Here is a 23010-nt window from a genome sequence, read left to right on the forward strand (position 1 = left end):
AATCTTGTGTCCTGCTTCCCCAGTCTGCAGAGCTGTTAATAGTCTTTGGACAGAGAGCTCTGACCCACAAAGCTTAGGATTCTACTAAAATCATAACTGGTCTTAAGGAATAGTTTCACTGGATTACATTTGGCGCTCCCCAGCTAACTTTGGGTCTCCTCTGCCAGGTGATCTATTCATGGTCAAGCCACGAAGCAATGTTCTCATCTTCTCTTTCGCCCATCATCATTTATATCTCTGCCCCAAACTCTTGTCCTCTCCCCCAACCACGAAAAGAAGAATGTTCTAAAGCTTCCTCAGACAAGGCGGGGCAGGACTCTTGGTTTTATCACTTACTGACTGGGGTCCTAAGCAAATTATTTCTTGAGTCTTAGATTTCTCTTCCATAGAATGAGAAGCATTCTAGCCTGTGAGGCCGGGTCTTCAGGAAGTTCATTTGGGGCCATCTGTGAACGACCCAAGATGAAATCTCATGTGCTCTAGATTCAACTGCGCGAGCTCTCCCTCTATCCACTCCCTCAAGTGCATGAGCCGTGGACATTTGTATCGGATATATCGACAAATAACGAAATGCCAGTGCAGTAGGACCCATGACTAGTTTATTAGCCCTCACAAAATATCAGAAGTGATTGGAAAGACTATTAAGTGAGTGTTAAATGAAATTTGGGGGTTGTGTAAGTGGTTTTAGGATGCATAACTATACAAATTGGGGAGACTTTGCTTTATGGCTTTGGGATTTTTTTTTTTTTTTAAGATATGTATCCCTACAGAGTTCTTGGGAAAAGATTACTTGAACATAAGTTGTGCAGTCACCAGCGAGCCTGTAATTTGGTCACTGAAGCAAAAGATGATGCTTGTGTGCTTGAATTAATGAGATAGAAAGAAACAAGTTCCAGATGGAAGACATTAAGTCATCCAAGTCTTAGCCATCAGCCTACCGAGTTGTCCCCTACAGAAAATTTTTAGTGCTTCATTCCATTTTAAATAACTCAAAAATTAATTTTCTAAATGCAGGATAATTGCCAACCCAGTAGACTTTATTGCTGTCACATTTCTCCTATTATTTCTCCTCTTCACGAAACCTCGTCTTCCCTCTTCAGAAGAGAACCTTCCACGAGGGCCTTTGCTGCTTCTCCCCTGCTCACTCCTTAGTTTTGCTCTTCTGAGAGCAGCATCGTCCTCTCTGTCTCATGAAATGCTTTATTATCTGAAGAGTGACTATAGGAATAAATAATTCAAGATAATGTAAGAATTAGTTGAGGTTGGCCTTGGTTCTCTCTTCTCTCTGACCTAAAGAGGTTATATACATGTCAGTCTGCAAAGCTTAGGGAATGTCCTTGAGGAGAGATCGTGCTCCACTTCCCCCCACAAGAAAATAAAAATTAACAACGCTTAAGAGCCTCACTTAGCTCTAACCCAAGCCCCGTATTTGGTCCCCTATTTTAGGACAGTGTCTATCCTATAAACCATTATCACATCTTACAGCCATCATCACCCTCCTGCTTTTGGCATTTTAAAAAATCACCCCTGAAACTCCAGCCTTTCTGACTCATTTTCAGAAAGAGACAGGGCCATTATTTTCCTCAGCTGGAGTCTCCTGTCATTATTTGCTTACCACAGTTTTAATATTCCAAATCACTTTAATAATATCTTTGTAAAGGTTATATTACTTCTTGTTCATAATACCAGTGTTAAGAACAATTCCCTCAGCAGTTCTGGAATCTCTGAATTTAATTAATGGGCATTTTCCCCCTTGTAAAGGCCACTAACGATAAATCCGAGAAAATGTTAAGAACCTGCTATAGTGTATTCAAGTGATCTTACCTGATATTTAGATGTCCTGTTAAAAAAAAGAAGAAGAAGGAGGAGAAGAAGGAGGAGAAGAAGGAGGAGGAGAAGAAGAAGAAGAAGAAGAAAGAAGAAGAAGAAGAAGAAGAAGAAGAAGAAGAAGAAGAAGAAGAAGAAGAAGAAGAAGAAAGAAGAAGAAGAAGGAGAAAGAAGAAGAAGAAGAAGAAAGAAGAAGAAGAAGAAAGAAGAAGAAGAAGAAGAAGAAGAAGAATTGTGCTGAGCTATGCCTTGCTTATTCAGGGGGACAGTAGAGGAGACCCTGCATTACTTTGGCCTTACTTAGGTGACATCTAGCACCCAAGGTGGCGCCAGTATTCGGGGAGGCATACAACAAGCCCATCCTTGTTTCAGGCCAACAGGGAGGAATTTAGGTCTATTGAATGAATCTTTGAGCAAGTGGAGGAAATAGTAAATTGTCATTACCAGGTTTATAGTTTCCTCGTTCCTCCCAGGCACATTATTTCCGTTATAACTCCTAACCATCCTATGAAACATATAGGAACACTCTCATTTTTACAGCTGAGGAAGCAGAGCCACTGTTCACCTAAAGAAACCAGCTTGCCCTCGTTCACTTAAAGAAAAAAATGGCAGGTTAAAATCTAGGTCCTCTTTGCTGTAGGAACCATATTTTTTCCCCCATCAGGCATCATGGCAAGCGGTGGGTTTGGTGCCCTCACGCATTTCACCAGAATGGCTTCCTACATACTCTTCCTGTAAATGCTATTGTCTGCATCTGTTGAGATAAGGAAACGGACAGGAGTCGAGGAAGATTCCCAAAGCGCATTTAATTATTCAGCAAGTAACTTTCGTGTACCTGCTGCATGCCAGGGACCACTAAAGGCAATGGGGATACAGAAGTGAACGGTATACACCACACAAAGTCTCTACCCTCCACAAGCGTCCACTCTCACAGGGGACACAGAAAAACAAGCAAGTTAATACAACAATTGCAAATGGTGATAAGTCCTTTCACACAGCTAGAAATTGATGGAGACCAAACTGGGACCCAGGTCTGAGACACAGGGTTTGTGAAACAGTAAGGAACCAAGCAGTAAGAGGTGGGACTAGAGCAAGCTCAGAAGTTTTCAAGCAGGAATGGCAAACCTTTTCTGTCAAAAGCCAGATATGCAATAGGTTCAGCTTTGAATGCAGAATGAGACAATGCAGAAGCGGGGGCGGGGGTGGCCGTGTCCAGTATGATGTCTCCCATGGACACTGATGTGTCAATTTCGCACACACTCATACCTCACAAAATACAATTTCTCGTTCGATTTTTTTTTAGCACTTGAAAATGTAAAAACTATTCTTGGGTTATGGCCCCAGCAAATACAACCAGCTGGTCACAGTCGCCAACCCCGGGGGTCAGAGGGAGAAGTCGGTAGAGACAGAGCTCGTCCTCACTCTTAGAGTAGAACAAAGGTGGAATCAAGGAGCCACAAAGTCATAATAATATGTGCTTTTCACAACTACACACTCCTGTGGCTCAGACTGCCTACTTAGCCGTGTTCTTTGCTTTAAACCTCATTTCAAAATCCTTGAGCAAAGCATGCTATCTGCTGATGACAATGGCCCCAGGGTACCAAAAGAGCAATGGACGGAGTATCTTAAAGCAACTTAAACATTAGCCAGAATAAATACCTCTCGAATGCCAACGTGGTAGGGATGGACCCTCATCGGGTCCAGGATGCATGGCCCTGTGTCTCAGATATTTATTCTGGTCAGCTCTGCCCGCCCATCACAAACCAGACCCACTGGGGTGAGGGTTGGGAGGGCGGTGGGATGTCCCCTTCCACCGCCAGACCCAAATCTGGTGGGCACCCCCACTCCATCCTAGTCCTGGTCTAACTCTCTTTCTCAATGCACCCTCACCAGGCGATGAATCCAGCGGCTCGGGCAGCGGCAGCGGGTGCATGGATGACGTATGTCCCACGGAGTTTGAGTTCGTCACGACAGAGGCCCCTGCGGTGGACCCCGACCGGAGGGAGGTGGACTCTTCGGCAGCCCAGCTCGGCCCTTCCCTGCTCTCAGGATCTCTGGTCTGCGTCGTCCTGGCACTGCAGAGACTGTGCAGATAATCCTGGGTTTTTGGTCAGAAGAAACTGCATTTTAGCTATCCGAATGGCCAACTCACTTCTTTTCTTACACTCTCGGACAATGGACCATGCCACAAAAACTTAATGTTTTCTATGAGAAGAGACAGGACTGCACTCTGCCTCCCTTTCTGTTTGCCCAAAGAGTACTGGGTGCCAGACTGAACTGCTTCCTCTTTCCTTCCGCTCTCTGTGGGGACCTTGTTTATTCTAGAGAATTCTTACTCAAATCTTTCGTACCAGGAGATTTTCTTACCTTCATTTGCTTTTATGCTGCAGAAGTAAAGGAATCTCACGTTGTGAGTTTTTTTTTTTCTTTTTCCCGTTTAAAAGAAAAGAAAAAGGCAGGAAGAAAGTAATTTTCCTTGTAAATCAGGCCAAACCCCCCAAGACAACCGCATTTTCAACAAAGGAGCCAACAAGAGAGAAAAACAAAAGAGCTTTAACACTGTTAAGTTCAGCATCACCCACCTACTCCCAGTGTAAGATTTTCTGTGATAAATCGGGTTTACGAAATGCTTTGAGGGAGAAAGTTTGAGATTTTTGTTTGTTTGTTTAATGTGGTGAAAATACAGTGTTGTCTTGGAGGTACCATCTTGAACTCTAGCCACACAATACCAAACTGATTCATGGGTACCGGTACTAAATTTAGAACTCCATCGTTAATTGGAGAGTAAAATTGCCATGACCCAGCACATCTCTCTCACCTTGCCCAATGTCAATTACAATGATGGCACCATTTTCCTTAATTCTCTTAGTGTCTGTCCCCTGTATCCAATTGGCACAGATTTTTCTTTTCATCTCCAGGGACTAGTGGATGTTTCCATCCATTCATCTTCCTTAAGGATCTGAATTGGAAATAATCTTCAGTGATACAATGGCTTTGCTTTAGCCACAGGTTGGACATTGATTTGACGTTTCTGCCCCTGTGCTCATTACTGTCTCAGAATAAGAGCTCTTTTGATGAACTTATAAGCAATTAGATCCATAAGTGAGTTTTCATATTTAACGGTTTGCTTTGTGTCAGTTGGTTTCTGCATCACAAGGGCATTCTCTTACAAAATAACTCACAACAAAAACTATCAAGACAAAAAAAAAAATATATATATATATATAGTATTGACATGGAGATTTCTTTCACTTTTTTAGTCTTAGTATGATCATCTATTTTTATATCTCTATATATATAAATCACAGATTTTAACTTCTTAATTCCAAGCTCAGGGTTGACACACCTTTGTAACGAAAATGTTTTGTCAACCACCTCTTCTTGTTTTGTGCTGCTCAGAGAAGGGATTCCTCAACGATCTGTGAGCACCAAGAATCAAGAAAGAGAAATTTTTACGTATCTAACTGTCCGTTTCTTAAAAGTTTGCCAGGGCACACCCTTTTTTGCATGAGCGTGCTTTGTCCTGGGTGCTCCGGATGGTACCAGGCTCGCGGGGGCAGCCATGGGCATGCAGGACTGTCCTGGTAATGGAAACCATAGAATGCGGTGTACGTGCAAAACCGTTGCTTCCACGGACGCCTTCAGCCTAGGATTCCCGCTTGGCACTTGGACATGGGACCTAACTCAAGAGGCGACTTTAGAGCCACAAGCCTAACTGACCCTCCAAGTGTACCAAAGCCAGGCCCTATGCTCCCCATGGTAGAGAGAAGCAAAATAAACCAAACTGGGGCTTTATTCACACAGTTGGCTCTCCATGTGTTTCTTGGTTTTGATGATGATCTGGGGTTGAGAAAAGTAATGTTTCGAGACACCACCATATGCCAGTCACATTTTATTTAACCCATTGACAGAAATGGCACGTAAATGGTATTTTTTTTCGATCTTTGCTCTCATCAAAATTATAATTAATTATAATTGATTTAGTCGTCACATTTAAGTAGAACACATGTGGCACAATAGTATTAAGTACATTTGAGCACTTTTGCAAAACTTCAAAGTATTCAGAAGCATCTACGGCTATTTGATGCCTAAAGAAATATAAGAAGTAGGATTCTGAGAGACTTTGTGGCATCTTTTCATTTAAATCTTCATGAAATTAACACCTAATCTGATTCAGCTTTACATCCTTCTAGAAAACCATCCATTTCACTGCCAGACTTCAGCTTCCTATCACCAATCACTCAGAAAAGATCTCTATAGAGAACCAATCATTTACGTTGCTCATTTCGTTGTTCAGAAATCAGTATTGTCTTTTCTCCAATAATTAAAGTGCAATACAAATTAAATCAATCTTGATTTTCCAGAATATTTGAGTAATAACTTATTTTTATGGCTTTAAACTCCAAGTCTTTCTTTTTTTCAATAGTTCTGCATTGTCTTCTGTGAAATCGATCAGAATGCCTTGTTTCCTCTCTGCTCTCACCCCAAAAGCTTTGTGCAAGTGTATAAATACACATTATATTAATGAATGTGAACCCATGCTCCATATACACTAAACACACAGATAACATATACACGCCTGCTTCATTTGTCTCAACACCTTCATGATTGATATTACTCCTATTGGTGAGATACAGTGATCTGTACGAGCCAGGCAGAGAGCTAAAATGACTCTCAGTTAATGATGCCACAATATTCGTCCCCTGCATGGATGTGGTCAAAATATTATTCAAATTGCACTTCCTAGTTTTTATCATCATCCAACTATGTTGTATGATTTTCAGACCAATGTAACGTGAGACTTGTTTTCTGTCCTAAAGGATTTAGTCTAATCTAGTTAATCTAGTTATCCCATTTTGGTAAGTATTCCAACATTCCTCCTCTCCCCCGCCCCCTGCCACGTTAATTTCTCTCGTCTCAACATAGCGATTGGGGATGAAACGATGCTCCGTTATGTCCCCCAATCTGCCCTCATTTACTTTGATGTTCCCTAAATTCTCTAATCACATCACAACCTCTGTTAGGAGTAGGGAGGAATGGGCTCACTGAAATCAGACACTAGAAATTGTTGGGTGATGCTCATGACCGCAAACACTTAGCTTTATTGAAGTGCCTCTCTTTACATGTTCTTTAGTTATAATATGTATTTTTCTAACAGAAATACACGTCTGTAACTGGTGTATATTATACTTTGTATATGTTATAGCAAAAGCTAAACAGAGGCTAAAGTCTTTAGCAGAGAAGAATGAGTTGCAAATTCATGAGTTAGAGCTCTGCTTACGGTTCTGTTTCGAAGGGTAGACATGACAGACTTCTGTCACCTTAATGACGGTCGAGGGGGTACTGTGACGACCACCATCATAGAACAACGTTAGCTCTAGCAATCAGACTCTCTTACGGTGATTGACCCAGAGAAGTAACTGGTATTACCTGCTTTCATTGTAAGGGATAAGAAACACAACTTTGTCTACACTGAAAAACACTATTAAGTAGTAATTGTAAAAGTAACATTATCTAAATCAAATGCATTGAAAATATTATTGGACACAGAACCCTGATATTTAATTTATATTCCCTGCTGCAGACATTAGCCTACTTTAATGCTTTAGCCATTACATACATGTTTTGGCTACACACTGAACACCAACTAAGGTCCCCAAGGAGGAATAGAAACTTAGCAAATTCCTGAGTTGTGATTCTTTTATTGCTTCTCTTTGCAAGGCTAATTATCAGGTGGTTTGATTAAAGGTGGAAGTATTAGCAAATGTAAGTTTTGACTTCTCCAAAACTTGCAGAAATACAAGCTCATTTTTATTTACTTACAGTCACTAATAGACCTGACTTTTAACTTAAAAGAGGGTGTGTGGGGGGAGTGGGGGGAACCATTTAGCTTTGCCAAGAGAAGAGTAAAGGAGACCATGACTTAAACATTTGCAACGTGTTCTCCTTGGTGGAGACATTAGCCAGTGTTTAGTTTCAGGCCAAGTTATACAAACAGAGTATTGATTTGTATGCATTCTGGAACCTTGCTGCATCACGGTTTGCCATGGTGTGGGATTCAGCCTAGCCTGGGGCAATTTGAACCTCATTCAAAGTTGAATAGTTACTGGAATCTTTGACATTGCCTTGTAATGAGATACTTCCATGAGAAGACACCTGAAGATGGATAACAGTGAGGTCTCTGTGTGCATATGCATAATATATATGCAGGAAAAAAATGTGTGCACCACCTAAAATTTTATGTGACTGTCAAATGGATATTACTTGGGTTAAGATTTTTCATTTCTGATTTGGATAGAAAATTGCTATTAATCTTGTATTAAAATAGTTTTTAAAAATCTACCAGTGCCCTTTCTGCATTTTCTTAATTATTGTCATAGCCTACATTTCAGAGTTTTTGAATTTCTCTTTGTTTGAGAGCTTTTTAGAAACTGCAATATTAAAAGAAAGAAAAAGAACCATAGATTAAATCAGCACCACTCTCCTAAATATCCTTGGCTTTTGAAATCATGAACTTTTAGAACTTTGGAACATTTAAGAGCTTCCCAAATGTGTCTGGAGGATACTCTATCTTTCTCCTTTGTATTGGTTTCTTCTCGGAGATAAAATTTAGTGGCTTGAGAACTGTTGTCAATACTTTAGCAATGAGGTGAGAAGAATAAGATAATATGTGAAAAGACTGACCATTTCCAAATTCAGCAAATTGCATTGATTTTTTTTTTATTTCTGAAAGTTTCCATTCTATCAGGAATGCTAAATATTGTATGACATGCTAAAGATTCATTTAACAGATATTTATTAAACTCCTATTCTGTGCTTAACCTGCTCAAGGTGCTGATCACTGGTTATCAAAACCACCAGTTGGAAATGATTCATTCTCTACAACAATTAACCATGGTTACTACAAATACATCATTTATTTCAAGAATGCTCTTTTAAATAAAGGAAACCATATAAATAAATTTATCAAGACTTACAATCTTTAACCATAAGCATAACCATAAGCAATATTTTAATTTAGTTCACATTATTACTATTTTGGTTTCTAATGAGAAAAGCGATTTCTACAAAAGAATTAAGAAACTTTAGAATACTTCCATATAAAACCAGAATATAACAAATTTTATTTGGAATTCGACTGAACCCAATTTCACGGAAAGGAAAAACATTGAAATGGTCTTGGGGAAAAAAGATAATAATAATAAAACCACCACTGAAATTTGTATCAGGTAACAACAATATTTATTTTAATTTGCTCTTTCAATAAATGGACTGAGGTATAGTCAAAATACACTCACAAATATGAAAGATGGCATTAATTTTTGTAAAATACCCATTTGTTAAGTAGTGACAATTAGACATGGATTATTGTTTCTGGCTCGAGAGCTAGAAAGATGTACCCACAAGTTTGTCCATTCAAGCAGACGTTCACAATTCATTTAGTGTGGATGCCTTTCCATTCCATAGACATACTTATTTGTTTACATAAACATGTGACCAAACATATTTTGTTGGCTCATAAATGGGGCGCACAGCGAAGCCAGGAGGAATTAGATGCCTGCCTTCATAGCTCGATTCAGGAGTTCATTCTCTTGTTTACCTAGAAACGTAAAGTAGAGCAAGAAAATAGAAATTTTACCCTGTGAGGGCTCATGTTTGGAGAGAAGCAGAAAGAGGAACCAACCGATTCAAGGCAAGCGTTCGAGTGTTTACCCTAGACAAAGCCATCTGCTCTTCAGCGGGAAAGAGCGTCTGTGGATTTTTAAAAAAGGGAAAATTGACTTAGGCAATAATAGTCATCCATTCTTTCAAAATATGTGTAATGAGCAATAATTCTGGGTGTCAAAACAAGACACCAAGATTTCTGCTCTCAGACAACTTACATCCTGGGAGTAAGGGAGAGACAGACAACACACAAGTAAATAATAAACAAGATGACATCAGAAAGGAGCGGTGCCATGAGGGAACTAATACAGGAAATGGGATAGGGACTAAGGGGAGAGTCTGCAGGAGAGGATCTCCAGGGGGTACTCGAGCTGTGAGCTCATGACAGGACGGAGACAGCCATGTGCAGACCTGGGTGCAGAGAGTTCCAGGCAGAGAACAAGCAAACATTCTGTGCGGGAATGGTTTTGGGGTTTTTGTATGTGGCTGTGGACTAATAAGTGAGCTGTCGGTGGTGGGAGAAGGGTGAAGAGCTGAATGGCAGCCATATGAAGCTGAATGGCCAAAGTCATGATCCTTTACCACCTGGTAAAGCCAGAGCCCTAAAAGGCTTCATCCCTACAGCAGCAGCCCTGTGGGTGGCACTTAGGAATATTTTAAGGCACCTTTTATCTAGGAATTAGGCTAAGATCTTTATCTTCTTGATCTTTATAGGATTTCTATGATGTAGGAATAATAATGCCCACTTTATACTGAATAAAATGAATCTCAGTGAGCTTAATTAACTTGCCTAGTCACCTAGATGAGGCCAAAAGAACCGAGATCTGTAATAACTAGGCAGAAAAGTGGCAGTATGTAAGGATAATTTGGGTGTTTTATTATAAGTACAAGAAGATTATCCAAGGGTGTTCTGAGACTTGGCAACAAGTGTGGGAAAAGGAATCCATTTATGTATACTTGCACTGAGGTTATATATTAAAAGTTTATTCTGAGATGAAGCGCCATTTGGTGACATTCACTTTTGTTTTATTTTGTTTTGTTTTCTAAATTAAAATCCAAAGTAAATAAATCAGTGATTTCAGGTTCCTGCATAGTTTTGAACTTAAGGCCAGTGCGAACCAAAGTTCGGTGCCTAAGGAGGAACATAGGTAGCAAATCTGCTTTCCCTTTGTTTGTCGATTTGGCTTACGCATCATCTTCCCAGAAAGCAAGTCCTCCACATCCAATTCTCAGGGGTTCCTCCCATACATTAGCTTTCTCTATCACTTATTTATCTGTTCAGGTGGTCAAATAGACTTTAAACATAAACCAAAACAATCCAGCAAGTAGTCAGTTCAAACAGACCACTAGTTGCGCTGCTTTGTTGACCACACAGACGGCTGCAAGGTCTTGTGAAGTCTATGACATTGAAGATACAACCTAATCAAAGTCCTGGTGATCATGTTCACAGTTAAGACCAAAGCGCAGGGGGGCGCCTGGGTGGCTCAGTGGGTTAAGCCGCTGCCTTCGGCTCAGGTCATGATCCCAGGTCCTGGGTTCGAGCCCCGCATCGGGCTTTCTGCTCAGCAGGGAGCCTGCTTCCTCCTCTCTCTCTGCCTGCCTCTCTGCTTACTTGTGATTTCTCTCTGTCAAATAAATAAATAAAATCTTAAAAAAAAAAAAAAAAAAAAAAAAAAAAGACCAAAGCGCAGGGCACCCTTGTGCCTTTCTTCCTCATGGAAGGAGGAAGAAAAACTCCTTTTGTTGTTGGATCCCACCTCATGCCACTGCCCCCTTCCCTGAGACAACTGGGGTTATTGATGACAGATTTTCATCCCTCTTAAAAAGATACTCTTGAGACATTTCATAAAGCTAGGCGAATGTCAAATCAGAGAAAAGTTTGTCTACAAAACTCTTTTTCTCTTTCAAGATATTTACATATCTTTACATAAAGCATTTCTCCCCAAAGGGCACTTTTAACTCATTTTCTTTCATAATCTTTTCCATATCTCCATGAAGTAGGCAGGAATTACTACCCTTATTTTACAGATCAGAGAAGCTATTGTGGTCTTCTCAGTATGTCTACTCACCCTTTTCTCTTTTACTTTGTCTCACACCGAATCCACCCAAATCTTAAATGATCTTGATGGAAATCATTTGGTCTTTTATCTGCTTCTTGCTAATTTACACAACCAGCCCAGTAGCTCAGCCACAGGAACCCACGTCTGGTAGGATGATACCCTAACAGTCTTCCAATTCATCTCTTATCCTGAATCACAAATTGTAAATTAGCATAGACTGAGTTCCTGCACGTGAAAAATTAGATGTCCCCAAATTATATTAAGCCAAAGAAATGTCACCGGAATGGCTTTATTAAAAGCTTGTTAGTGACATGGTACTGATTTTATTGCTTTTTATTTGAACCATTTCTTGTGAATGAGCACATTAAGGCAAATTTTCTATGCCAAACATAAGCCCAGGTTCTATGGATTTGTTTGTTTTTGAGCTTAAGGATATCTCTTTTCTTTTTTAATGTAAAAGAGAAAATTTTATATTGAATATTATGTCCATAGACAGAGAGCATGAGCCATGAGGAAAGTGCAAGCAAAATTTCTTTAGAAAAGAAGTAAAAAAGACTTTCTTTCATTTAAAATTTCTTCCTTTGAAGCAATCCTATATTTCCCCTCCTTGTACCTCAAGAGCAGGGAGGCCAATATACCTTGAAAGGAGGAGGTAAAATGAAGAAAGAGAAAAGAATAGAAATCCACTGCCATTTAAAATACATGATGCTCCCTACATTTATCTGACCATTCCTGAGCCTTCACTGTGTGTGTCCTTAAAAAAAAAAAAATTTCCAGAGAAAGTCCAACAAGCTATGAAAACATGCTCAACATCATTAATCAACAGGGAAATGAAAATCAAAACCACAATGAGCTACTACCTCATACCCAGTAGGATGGCCACTATCCAAAAAAATAAAAAAATAAAAATGGACGATAACAACAACATTGGTGAGGATGCAGGAAGTTGGAACCCTTGTGCACTGTTGTTGGTAATGGAAAATGGTAGACCCACCATAGAAAACACTATGGAAGAAGAGTGTGATTTTTTCCTTAAAATAACTAAACATAGAATTAACGTATGACTCAGCAATACCAACCAGAATTGAGAACAGGATCTTGAAGAGATATTAACACTCCCATGTTCACTGCAGCATTATTCACAATAACCAAGAGGTAGATGACACCTAGGTGTCCCTCAAGGGATGAATGAATAATTTAAAAAACTGAATGGGAAGAAATCAGAGAGGGAGACAAACCATGAGAGACTCCTGACTCTGGGAAACAAATTGAGGGCTGCGGAGGTGGTTGGGGGGATGGAGTAACAGGGTGATAGGCATTACGGAGGGCACATGATGTGATGAGCACTGGGTGTTATACACAACTGATGAATCATTGAACACTACATCTGAAACAATATGTTGGCTAACTGAATTTAAATTTAAAAGAAAGAAAGAAAGAAAGAACGAAAGAAAGAAAGAAAGAAAGAAAAAGAAGGAAGTCCTGTCATATGCTACAACACAGATGAATCTTGAAGACATTATGCCAAGTGAAATGGGTCAGTCACAAAAAGATGAAAAAGTAGCATGATTCTACTTTTACGCGGCATTTAACTCTGTCAGGCTCTTAGAAACAGGAAATAGAATGCTGGTTGCCAGGGCTGGGGGAAGGCAAAGGAGAGTGTTTCTCAACGAACATAGAGTTTGAGTTTTGCAAACGTTCTAAAGTTCTGTTGCGCAACAGTGCACATAGAGTTACCACTACTGTACTGTACACTTAAAAATTATTAAGATGGTAAACTTTATGCTATGTATTTTTTTTCCATAATAAAGATAAATAAGTAAATAAACCAGAATACTTACACCGTGTTCCCAAGAAGTGCAGGGTCTCGTATAAAGTGGGGAATACCAAACAAATTCATGGCGGCTGACTGTAAAATCACTATAATGAGCGTGGTGATAAGGGCTCCCAGTGAGCACTGTGGGAGTGAAGAGACAGGCAAAGGGGTGCTGTGGAAAGAGAACTGATTAACAAAAGATAAAAGAAATGGGGGGAAAGAAAAAGAAATCACAGAGGAACTATGGTACGTTGAATGAATAAATATGAATACATACTCTTCTCCCCTCACGAGGCATAAATAAGAAGTCTGTATGTCCCAAATTGTCTGACCCAGTCCAGTTATACCCGCTGTCTCAATACAACAATTAACAGTACCCCTTTCATTCTACAGAGATTTCCTTGTTTGAATGATAAATTATATGGTTGCTCCACGTCTGAATAATGGCTATCCACAAGATCAATGTACACATAAACGTGTATGACACCTTATAATTTTTCAAAATACCCACCCCACTGAGGAAGTACTGGGTGAGGTTATGCACAACTAAACTTCGACTTAAATCCACTCTGCCTACTTGTATCAAAAAACATCTGGAATCAGAATCGAAACTCCAAAGACGACTCTGATGTTGTCAAGGGCGCTGTATAATCCCAACTTGCAAATGTCCAGCCCTGAATACTAGGCAGCTTTCCTCTCAAAGCAGACCATACTTGTAACAGGTGACTCCTCCTGCTTTTCAGCGATTTTGCTGGGTAGGCCAATTGGCGCTGGCCCAGAAGTTGTATTTTGGTCCCATTGGCTGCTGCGGGAAAGCCATGAGTTGAGGCATGTTTTTCTTCATTTGCCAATCTTAGCAGCTCCGTAACAGCTATGTTTTCTTCCGTGTTTTTAGTCACAAGCACAATCAAAGTCTTGACGTCTGTTGCTGACTGGGCCATCCAGATCAGCTTTCTCAACCTTCCTTCTGCCCCAGCGTGCAGGATGCATGATAATCACACCAAGTGGTACCAATAATTTCCTATGCATTAAATGCAACCCCACCGCTCAAATGAACATACCAGAGGGCAAGGAAGCTATCATAGAGCTACTGAGGAGCTCGCTCCAACTTACAGCCATTCATAAATTTTACTCATTCAATTCTTATTTCTAACAAACTCCTTGGAGCAATTTCCAATTGATTCCTACTTCAGATTTATGAAACCATGCACTGTTCTGCTTAACATCTGGACGCCATGTTCCAAAGAGAAAAAAGTGTAACAGAAAGAGTGCCACCATAAACAATGAATCTTGGAACACTGAGAAAATAAAATAGATAGATAGATAAAATAAATAAAGAGTGCCACCTGCTGATACCCAACATATAAAAAGATACCTCTTAGATTGAAGGCCACTGGCAGCAAGGAGCTTACTCTTTGATTAAGTCACTTAGCCCTTCGAAAGGTACCGCAAGCTCTGTTATTGCAGAAGCACTTATTCTTAAAGACATTCTTTAAAGAATGGCTGGGCATAATTGTGTAGATTTGCACTGTCTACAAAACAGAGATGAAAGTTTCTATTAGAATTAAAAACACTATGCAAAAAAAAAAATATTATACAAGACTTACAAAATTGGGGCACCTGGGTGGCTCAGTTGGTTAAGTGACTGCCTTCGGCTCATTGCATGATCCTGGATCCTGGATCAAGTCCCATATTGGGCTCCCTGCTCAGCAGGGAGTCTGCTTCTCCCTCTGACCCTCAGCCCTCTCGTGCTCTCTCTCTCACTCTCACTCTCTCTCTCTCTCTCTCAAGTAAATAAATAAAATCTTAAAAAAAAAAAGACTTGCAAAATCTAGCCAGCCATTTAAATTCAGTTCATATATTTATACTATGACATATATTTGGGGAGACATATAATCGATCAAGACATATCACCCTTCCTCCTAAGAGGAAATAATAGCATGTACTAAAAAATAGTGACAAAAGCAACACCAATAGTAACAAAGCCTAGGAACTGTTCTAAGTCTTTCCTATATATTCATTCATTTTATTCTACAAATAAAATATTCTTTAAAAAAGTAGGTACTATTATTGTCCTAATGAAAACAGATGAGGAAACCAAGGCACAGTTTAGCTAAATGACTCCCCAAGATCCCATGTAGCTAGAAATTAGAAGATATTTTTTAAAAATCCTGAAATCATTATTGACAACTGACAAGATATGGAACTGTCCACCAACAGATGAATGGATAAAGGAGGCATGAACTATCATTCAGCTGGGAGAAAAGAAGAAATCCTGTGATCTGTGATCATGTGGATGGACTTTGAGGGCATTATGCTAAGTGAAGTAAGTCAGACAGAGAAAGACAAGTATGGTACAAGATCACATATGGGTAATCTAAAAAAGTGGAACTGATAGAGAGTAGAATGGTGGTTACCAGGGGCTGGGACTGGGGCAAATGGGAAGGTGGTGGTCAAAGATCTAAGATAATCCAGTTATAAGATAAATTCTGGGGATGTAATGGAAAGCATGGTGATTACACTTAACACGGTATCCTATATTTGAAAGTGCTAAGAGAGTAAATCTTAAATGTTGTCACCACAAAAGAAGGAATGTGGTAAGATGGAGTTGTAGGCTAAGGCTGTATAAAATGGCCATTGTCTTGCAATATAGAATTGTACCAAATCAACATGTTGTACATCTTAGACCTACACAATGTTGTTTGTCAATTATACCTCAATAAAGTCAGGAAAAAAAACAAAAAACAAAAAAGAAAGGCAAAAAGAAAAAGACTGAAATCACCAGAGCTGGAAACTGTGTGGTTCCTTGTAGAGGTACACAGCTTGGAATGAGTGGAGGCCAAGTTCTGGCTGCTGTGCAGGAGCAGAAAGGAAGGAGGAAGGCTACCTTCTGGAAATAATGATCTCGTGGGGGCTCCACTGCCTGCAAAGTATGTGAAAAATTGTCAACAGTCATCTCATTTCCATATATGCTTTTACTCTGCCAGGATTTTAAAAATCGTGTTTCCTGCACGTACCCTGGGGTCTGGGGAAAAATGCATACATAGCTCTAGGAGGATATGCTTAAAGCCATATGTACATGCATATAAATATATATGGGTTAGAATAATTGATCATATGGAGATCTGGGTTTTCTCCCCCAATTCCCAATACTCCACAGAAACAAACAAGGCAAAATATTGACTCACGAAGTTCTCATTCAATCTTAAAATCTGGGTGACATCAAGAAAAACCGCAGTGGCTTCACGCTGTTCATGAGATCATCTAACCTCTTGACTGAATTACAGCTTTATAATCCTACCCTTTTCTATTTATTACCTTATGTACAGCACTCCATTATCTAGAGTGCTGTCAGAAAAAAAAACAAAAAACAAAAAACAAAAAACCTTCCCAGCTGCCATATTACCCTAATCACAATTCTTTTCTTACCTTGCCCACTCTGGGCCATGGGGTGGGGGGGAGGAGAGATCTGATGTTTCAGTGACAACTAGAAGAAGGTGCTGGACATTTCTTCCCTGCTCTTAGTCAGCATGACGGGCCCCATTCACTCTCCACCTCGCCCGAGGCTGTATTAACCCAGCGTGGAATTATGGCAATTTCCTAAGCCATGGTCATTAAAGTAAATACTGTTTCTCCCCATAAGGCTCCCTTTAGCTGCTGTGTTCCTTGTGCTTGTTTATTTCATGATACCTCACGCCAGATATTTTAGAGACAGTGCTCCAGTGAACTGGACTAGACTGTGGACTAGACTGTGAAATGTGGGCTCTCCCATCCATCAGGGGAAGGAGTCCGCCGCAGGGGAGGTTGTATTTTGTATTTGTTTTACATTCATTATGTGTTTCTTGCTGAGCCTGCCTTTCCCACAAACATTGACAGCTGAGCTAATGACTCTCTATTAACACCAATTCGTGGGGGCGATGGTGCATCTTCGGAAAGTACTTACAAACACTATTAAAAGATTTGGCTTTAAGGTGATGGCAAATCCCTCCAGATGTGCTATTGTGTTGTTAGACAAAGGCAGTCTCGAAAAGGTTTCAAGGTATCGTTTAAAAAGTCATCTTTTATTAGGCTGCCTAGCAAGATGCCCCGTTAAGTACTGAGAACCCATAAGAGGTTTGAGTTCCGATAAAGAATGTGTTACCAGATGGCAGCAGTAATTACCCTGTCCCCAAACTCAAATTGTATTTACCCTGCCTTTTGCCTACAAAGTTGCCAATGCGGTACCCAGCTTTTCCACTGGAGCACACCGGGTCATATTTCCTGCTGGCACGGATATTAATGAGTGGGGGCTTTTATTAACGGTGTAAGACAAGAATATTTCAATCTTGTTGTTACACCTGCTGCCTGATATAGATCATAAAGGACAAGGATAAAATTTAATTTGCAATAACTCTTTGGAGCCAGAGTAATGCTTGCCCAGGAGTTCCTTGTCAGAGCATTGTGGCTTTTCATTAAGTTCCCAGCCACTAAATTCTTTTCAACTCTGGCAGAAGCAGCCAGAGAACACTTTGGGAGCTCTATAAAAGGCATTCTCCTAATCTTCAAGCCATTGGAAAGACTCTTTAGCATCTGTTAAAATATTTTTCCCTTCTAATCTGCCTGAAACTAATAGGGAGAAAATTCTGAGATGTTTCTTAATTAAGCAGTAAGAAATGGTGGAGGGTGGTCTGTGCTGAGTTAATCACAGTTGTAAAGCATGAAAAAAAGGAAAAGAGTTAAGTACCCCTAAATCCTTGGGCATCTCATTTCCCTCTCAATGTGCCTTATTGCTGTTATTAAGAAGTTTTTTGTATTTCAGGAGAGGAAGATCCAAATGCGGGAAAGCTCAAGGGTAAGGGGCAGTGAGTCAGGCAGAAAAAAAAACAGCAAAATCGCCTGCTTTGGCCCCGGGCTGGCGGGTGGGGGGTCCAGGGGGCAGTGAGGTGCTTCACTTTGCTATCTTTTAGCCCCCTGGCTACTGGGAGTGGTCTGCAGGACTGCCTCCTGGCCAGGAAGGAAATGCTACCTAGAGAACTGCGGGGTGTCAGGCACCAGGGAAGTCCCCAGCTTCACTAAGGGGCCGGAGCCAGCTTCACCTGACCCCATTCTTTGCGGGATTCCAAGGTCGTAGTCATCAACACACAGCTGGTGAAGCAGACCATGTGAGAGCCTAGATCTCCCTCCCCAAAACCAGTGTGCAAACTTCTCTTTAAAATCCCTGAAAAGGTGAGCACCTAAACCTTTAAACCTACCTCCTAGTCCCTAGGATTCCGAATCCCCACAAACTCCCTTCCCGGCAAATCCAGAGCTTAACCCGAGAAGGGCAACTCAAACTTGCTTTCTCTTCAGGCCATTAAGCCGGGAGTCCTTCCTCCTCTTTGTTCAACCCCGAGACCAACCCTAGGAACTAACTCCGGAACAGTCTTTCCCATTGTTGCAAGCGCTTCTCTCCTCCGTGAAAAATGTGCCCGTCCCGAGTTAGACCGACTGTGATGGAGCGGCTTGTGAGCGACCGCGAGGACCGCGAGGACAACAACCTTTGTCTGCTCTGCCGTCGTCACCGTGAACTTCATCCTCAGGAGAATTGGATGGAATGAGGGCGCCCGCCGCCCTCCCGCTGCCTGCTGTTTATCTTTCCATTTTCATTGACATTTTATTCCGTGAAGACAGCAAAATCTGTCGGCTTGAAATCCGATATTAAACACCAGAATTAAGTACATAAAGGGTGTTTTTGCACTTCTCCTCCGCACAGTTGACCCTCGCGATTTGCAGATGGCATGGTTTGCAAATTTACCGACTTGCTAAAATTTACTGTAACCCCCGAATTTGCACTAAAGTGTTTCCATGGTCGTTCACAGACGTGCACATGTACCAATCAGTGAAAACACTGAGACACGGACATATGCATCCCAGGTGAGGAAGGACAAGGTGACGCTCTGCTTTTTCATATCAGTTCTCCTACTAAAAACGAGTGTCATTTTCACAGTCTATTTAGTGCTGTGTTTTCACATTTTTGTGCTCTTTGTTGGTGATTTTGCTGTTTAAATGGCTCTGATGCATGGTGCTGAAGTGCTATGTGACTTTTTTTTTTTAAGATTTTATTTATTTATTTGACAGACAGAGATCACAATTAGGCAGAGAGGCAGGCAGAGAGAGAGGAAGGGAAGCAGGCTCCCTGCTGAGCAAAGAGCCCGATGCAAGGCTCGATCCCAGGACCCTGGGATCATGACCTGAGCCAAAGGCAGAGGCTTTAACCCACTGAGCCACCCAGGTGCCCCAAATACATGACATTCTTAGACTCAAGAAGTCTTTGATGTGTCTTCCGGAGAAAATAACATGAGTTAGGTAAGCTTCGTTCAGGCATGTTGTAGTGTTCTTGACTGTGAGTTTGATGTTAATGAATCAACAGTTTATATTGAATAAGATGTCTCAACGCAGAAACACACATAAAACAAAATTGCATATTGATCCGTTGATGAAAATGTTGTGGCCAGGGTCTTGTAGGAATCTAACCTTATATTCCCCCAGAGGCAATAATTCAGTTTTCCCTAATTCGGGGTTTGCTGCAACTTTGTAGAACTTAACGACCATGAATAATAACTGACTATATATAATGAGAATTGTTTACTTCAGTTCAAAGCCAGTTGGCCTCTCTGGTGAATTTTTTAAATACTTAAAGAAAAATTAATACCAATCCATCTCAAACTTCCAAAAAATCAAAGAGGAGGGAATACTCCCAAACTCATTTTATGAGGTATCATTATCCTGATACCAAAACCAAGAAAAAAACAGTTAGAAAGGAAAACTATAGGCCCAGATCCCCGATGAATGCAGATGCAAAAATTCTCAACCAAATACTAACACACCAAACTCAGCAGCACATTAAAAGGACCATTCACTATGATCAAATGATATCTATCCCTGGGAAGCAAGGATGGTTCAACGTATGCAAACCAACGAATATGATATATTGCATTAATAGAATGAAAGAAAGGAATCATAGGTCATCTCAAAAGATGGGGAAAAAAAAGCATTTGACAAAATCCAAACATCCATTTATCCATTCATAATAAAAACTCTTCACAAATTAGGCATAAAAGGAACACATCTCAACATAATAGTTATTAACAATAATAACAGTTAATAATAATGTTGACAAGCTCACAGCTAACATCAATGGTGGAAGAATGAAAGCTTTTCCTCTAAGATCAGGAACAAGACAAGGGTGCCCACTCTCACCACTCCTCTTCAACTTAGTACTGGAGTTTTAGCTAGAGCAATCAGGCAAGAAAAGGAAATAAAAATCATAAGCATTGGAAAGGAAGAAGTAAAACTGTCTCTATTTGCAGACAACATGATTTTACATTTAGAAACTTCTAATGACTCACACAAAAAAACTGCTAGATCTAATCAGTGGTTTCAAAAATGTCGCAGGATACAAAATTAACATATAAAAATCAGTAGTAGTTCAATACACTAACAAACTTTTGAGAAAGAAATCAGTCCCATTTACAATGGTATCAAAAAGAATAACATACTTAGGAATAAATTCAACTAAGGAGGTGAAAGATCTGTACATGGAAATGGGAAGGTATCCCATGTTCATGAACTGGAAGAATTAATAATATTAAAATGTGAATACTCCTGAAAACCATCTATAGATTCAGGGCAATCCCTATCAAGATTCTAAAGGCATTTTTTACAGAAGTAGAAAAAACACTCCTAAAATGTACATAGAACTTAAAAAGACCTCAAGTAGTCAAAGAAATCCTGAAAAGGAAGACCAAAGCAGGAGGCATTACAGTTCCTGATTTTAAGTTTTCCTGTAAAGCTATAGCCATCAAAACAGTATGTCACTGGCATAAAAACAGGCAAATAGATCAGTGGAACAGTATGGTGAGCCCAGAAATAAATCCAAGCATATACGGTCAACTAGTATTTTTAAAGGGAACCAAGAATACTCAATGAGAAAGAGACAGTCTCTTCAATAAATAGTCATGGGATAATTGGATATTCACATGTAAAAGAATGAAACTAGACCTGTATCTTGTACCATTCACAAAAATTAACTGAAAATGGATTGAAGACTTAAGTTAAACATGAAACGGTGAAACTCCTAGAAGAGAATATGGGAAAAAAAAACTCCTTGACATAGGTCTTGTCAATGATTTTTTAGATATGACACCTAAAACACAAGTGACAAAATAAAAAATAAACAAGTAGGACTATATCAAACTAAAAAGCTTTTGCACAGCAAAAGAAACCATTGACAAAGTAAAAAGACAACCTAACCCTACAGAATGGGAGAAAATACTTGCATACCACATATCTGATAAGAGATTAATATCTATGGGGCACCTGGGTGACTCAGTGGGTTAAGCCTCTGCCTTTGGCTCAGGTCACGATCCCAGGATCCTGGGATTGAGCCCGGCATCAGGCTCTCTGCTCAGCGAGGAGCCTGCTTCCCCATCTCTCTCTGCCTGTCTCTTTGCCTACTTGTGATTTCTGTCTATCAAATAAATAAACAGAATCTTCAAAAAAAAAAAAAAGATTAATATCTAAAACATATAAAGAACGCATACAACTCAAAAGCAAAAACAAACAAAAAAACCCCACATAGCCCCCCTCAAAAAACCAAATAATTCAATTTAAAAATAGCAAAAGGCCTGTTTCTCCAAAGAATATCTACAAAAAGCCAATAGATCCTTGAAAAGATGGTCAACATCACTTGTCATTAGGGAAATGTAAATTAAAAGCACAATGAGACATCACCTTCTATCTGCCAGAATGACTATCATCAAAAAGACAAAAGATAACAGAAGCCCATGTGGAAGTAGAGAGAAGAGAGCCCCTGTGCACTTCAGAGGTGACTATAAATTGGTGAGGTCCCTATGAAAACAGTACAAAATGGCCTCAAAAAAAAAAGAAAAAAAATTATCATATAATCCAGCAATTCCACTTCTGCGAATATATCCAAAGGCAACAGACACACGAACTCAAAGAGGTATCTATACCCACATGGTCTTAGCAGTGTTATTTACAATAGCCAAGACATGAAACACCCTAGTTTCCATCAGTGGATAAATACTGTGTTTTGTCTGTACCAGAGCATATCTTTCAGCTGAAAAAAACAAAAACAAACAAAAAAAAACACAACAAAACAAGGAAATCCTACCGTTGGCGACAACACAGATGGATCTCAATTGCGTGATGCTAAGTGAGATACATCAGACAGAGAAAGACAAATACTGTATGAGCTCACTTACTCTAAAAACAAAACGAAACTCACAGAAACAGAGCTCAGACTTGCGGTTACCAGAGATGGAGGGTGGGAAGGAGAAGTGGAGGAAAGTGGTCAAAAGGTTGAAACCTCCCATTCTAAGATAAGTAAGTACTAAGTATAGAATGTCCAACTTGCATTGCTGCATGTACAAAGCAAAGCTGTGAAGAGAGGAAATCCTAAGAGTTCTGAGCACAAGGAGAAAAAACTATTTCCTTTCTTTTTTTCTTTTTATTATGTCTACATGACAAGATGTCAACCGTACCTGTTGTGGTTGGTCACTTCAAGGTATGTGTCATCGAACCAAAAAAAGAATTGCTTACTTTGCACTCTCCCCTCTCAGCGGGCTCGAACCAAAGCTGGTAACAAGGTAGTGGTTCTGA

General features: G+C 40.0%; 1 protein-coding gene across 1 annotated transcript in view; it reads left to right on the forward strand.

Moving 5' to 3' along the window:
- The window catches only part of GPC6 (glypican 6), a 1108998-nt gene extending 1100831 nt beyond the window's left edge, over positions 1–8167 (forward strand). Inside the window, exon 9 of the mRNA XM_047720233.1 lies at positions 3721–8167. Within this exon, the coding sequence (XP_047576189.1) occupies positions 3721–3923 (203 nt within the window). The 3' untranslated portion in view covers positions 3924–8167. The remainder of the gene's footprint in view (positions 1–3720) is intronic.
- The last annotated feature ends 14843 nt before the right edge of the window (positions 8168–23010 follow it).

The sequence above is a fragment of the Lutra lutra genome, chromosome 3, assembly GCF_902655055.1.
Source record: "Lutra lutra chromosome 3, mLutLut1.2, whole genome shotgun sequence".
NCBI classification, from domain to species: Eukaryota; Metazoa; Chordata; class Mammalia; order Carnivora; family Mustelidae; genus Lutra; species Lutra lutra.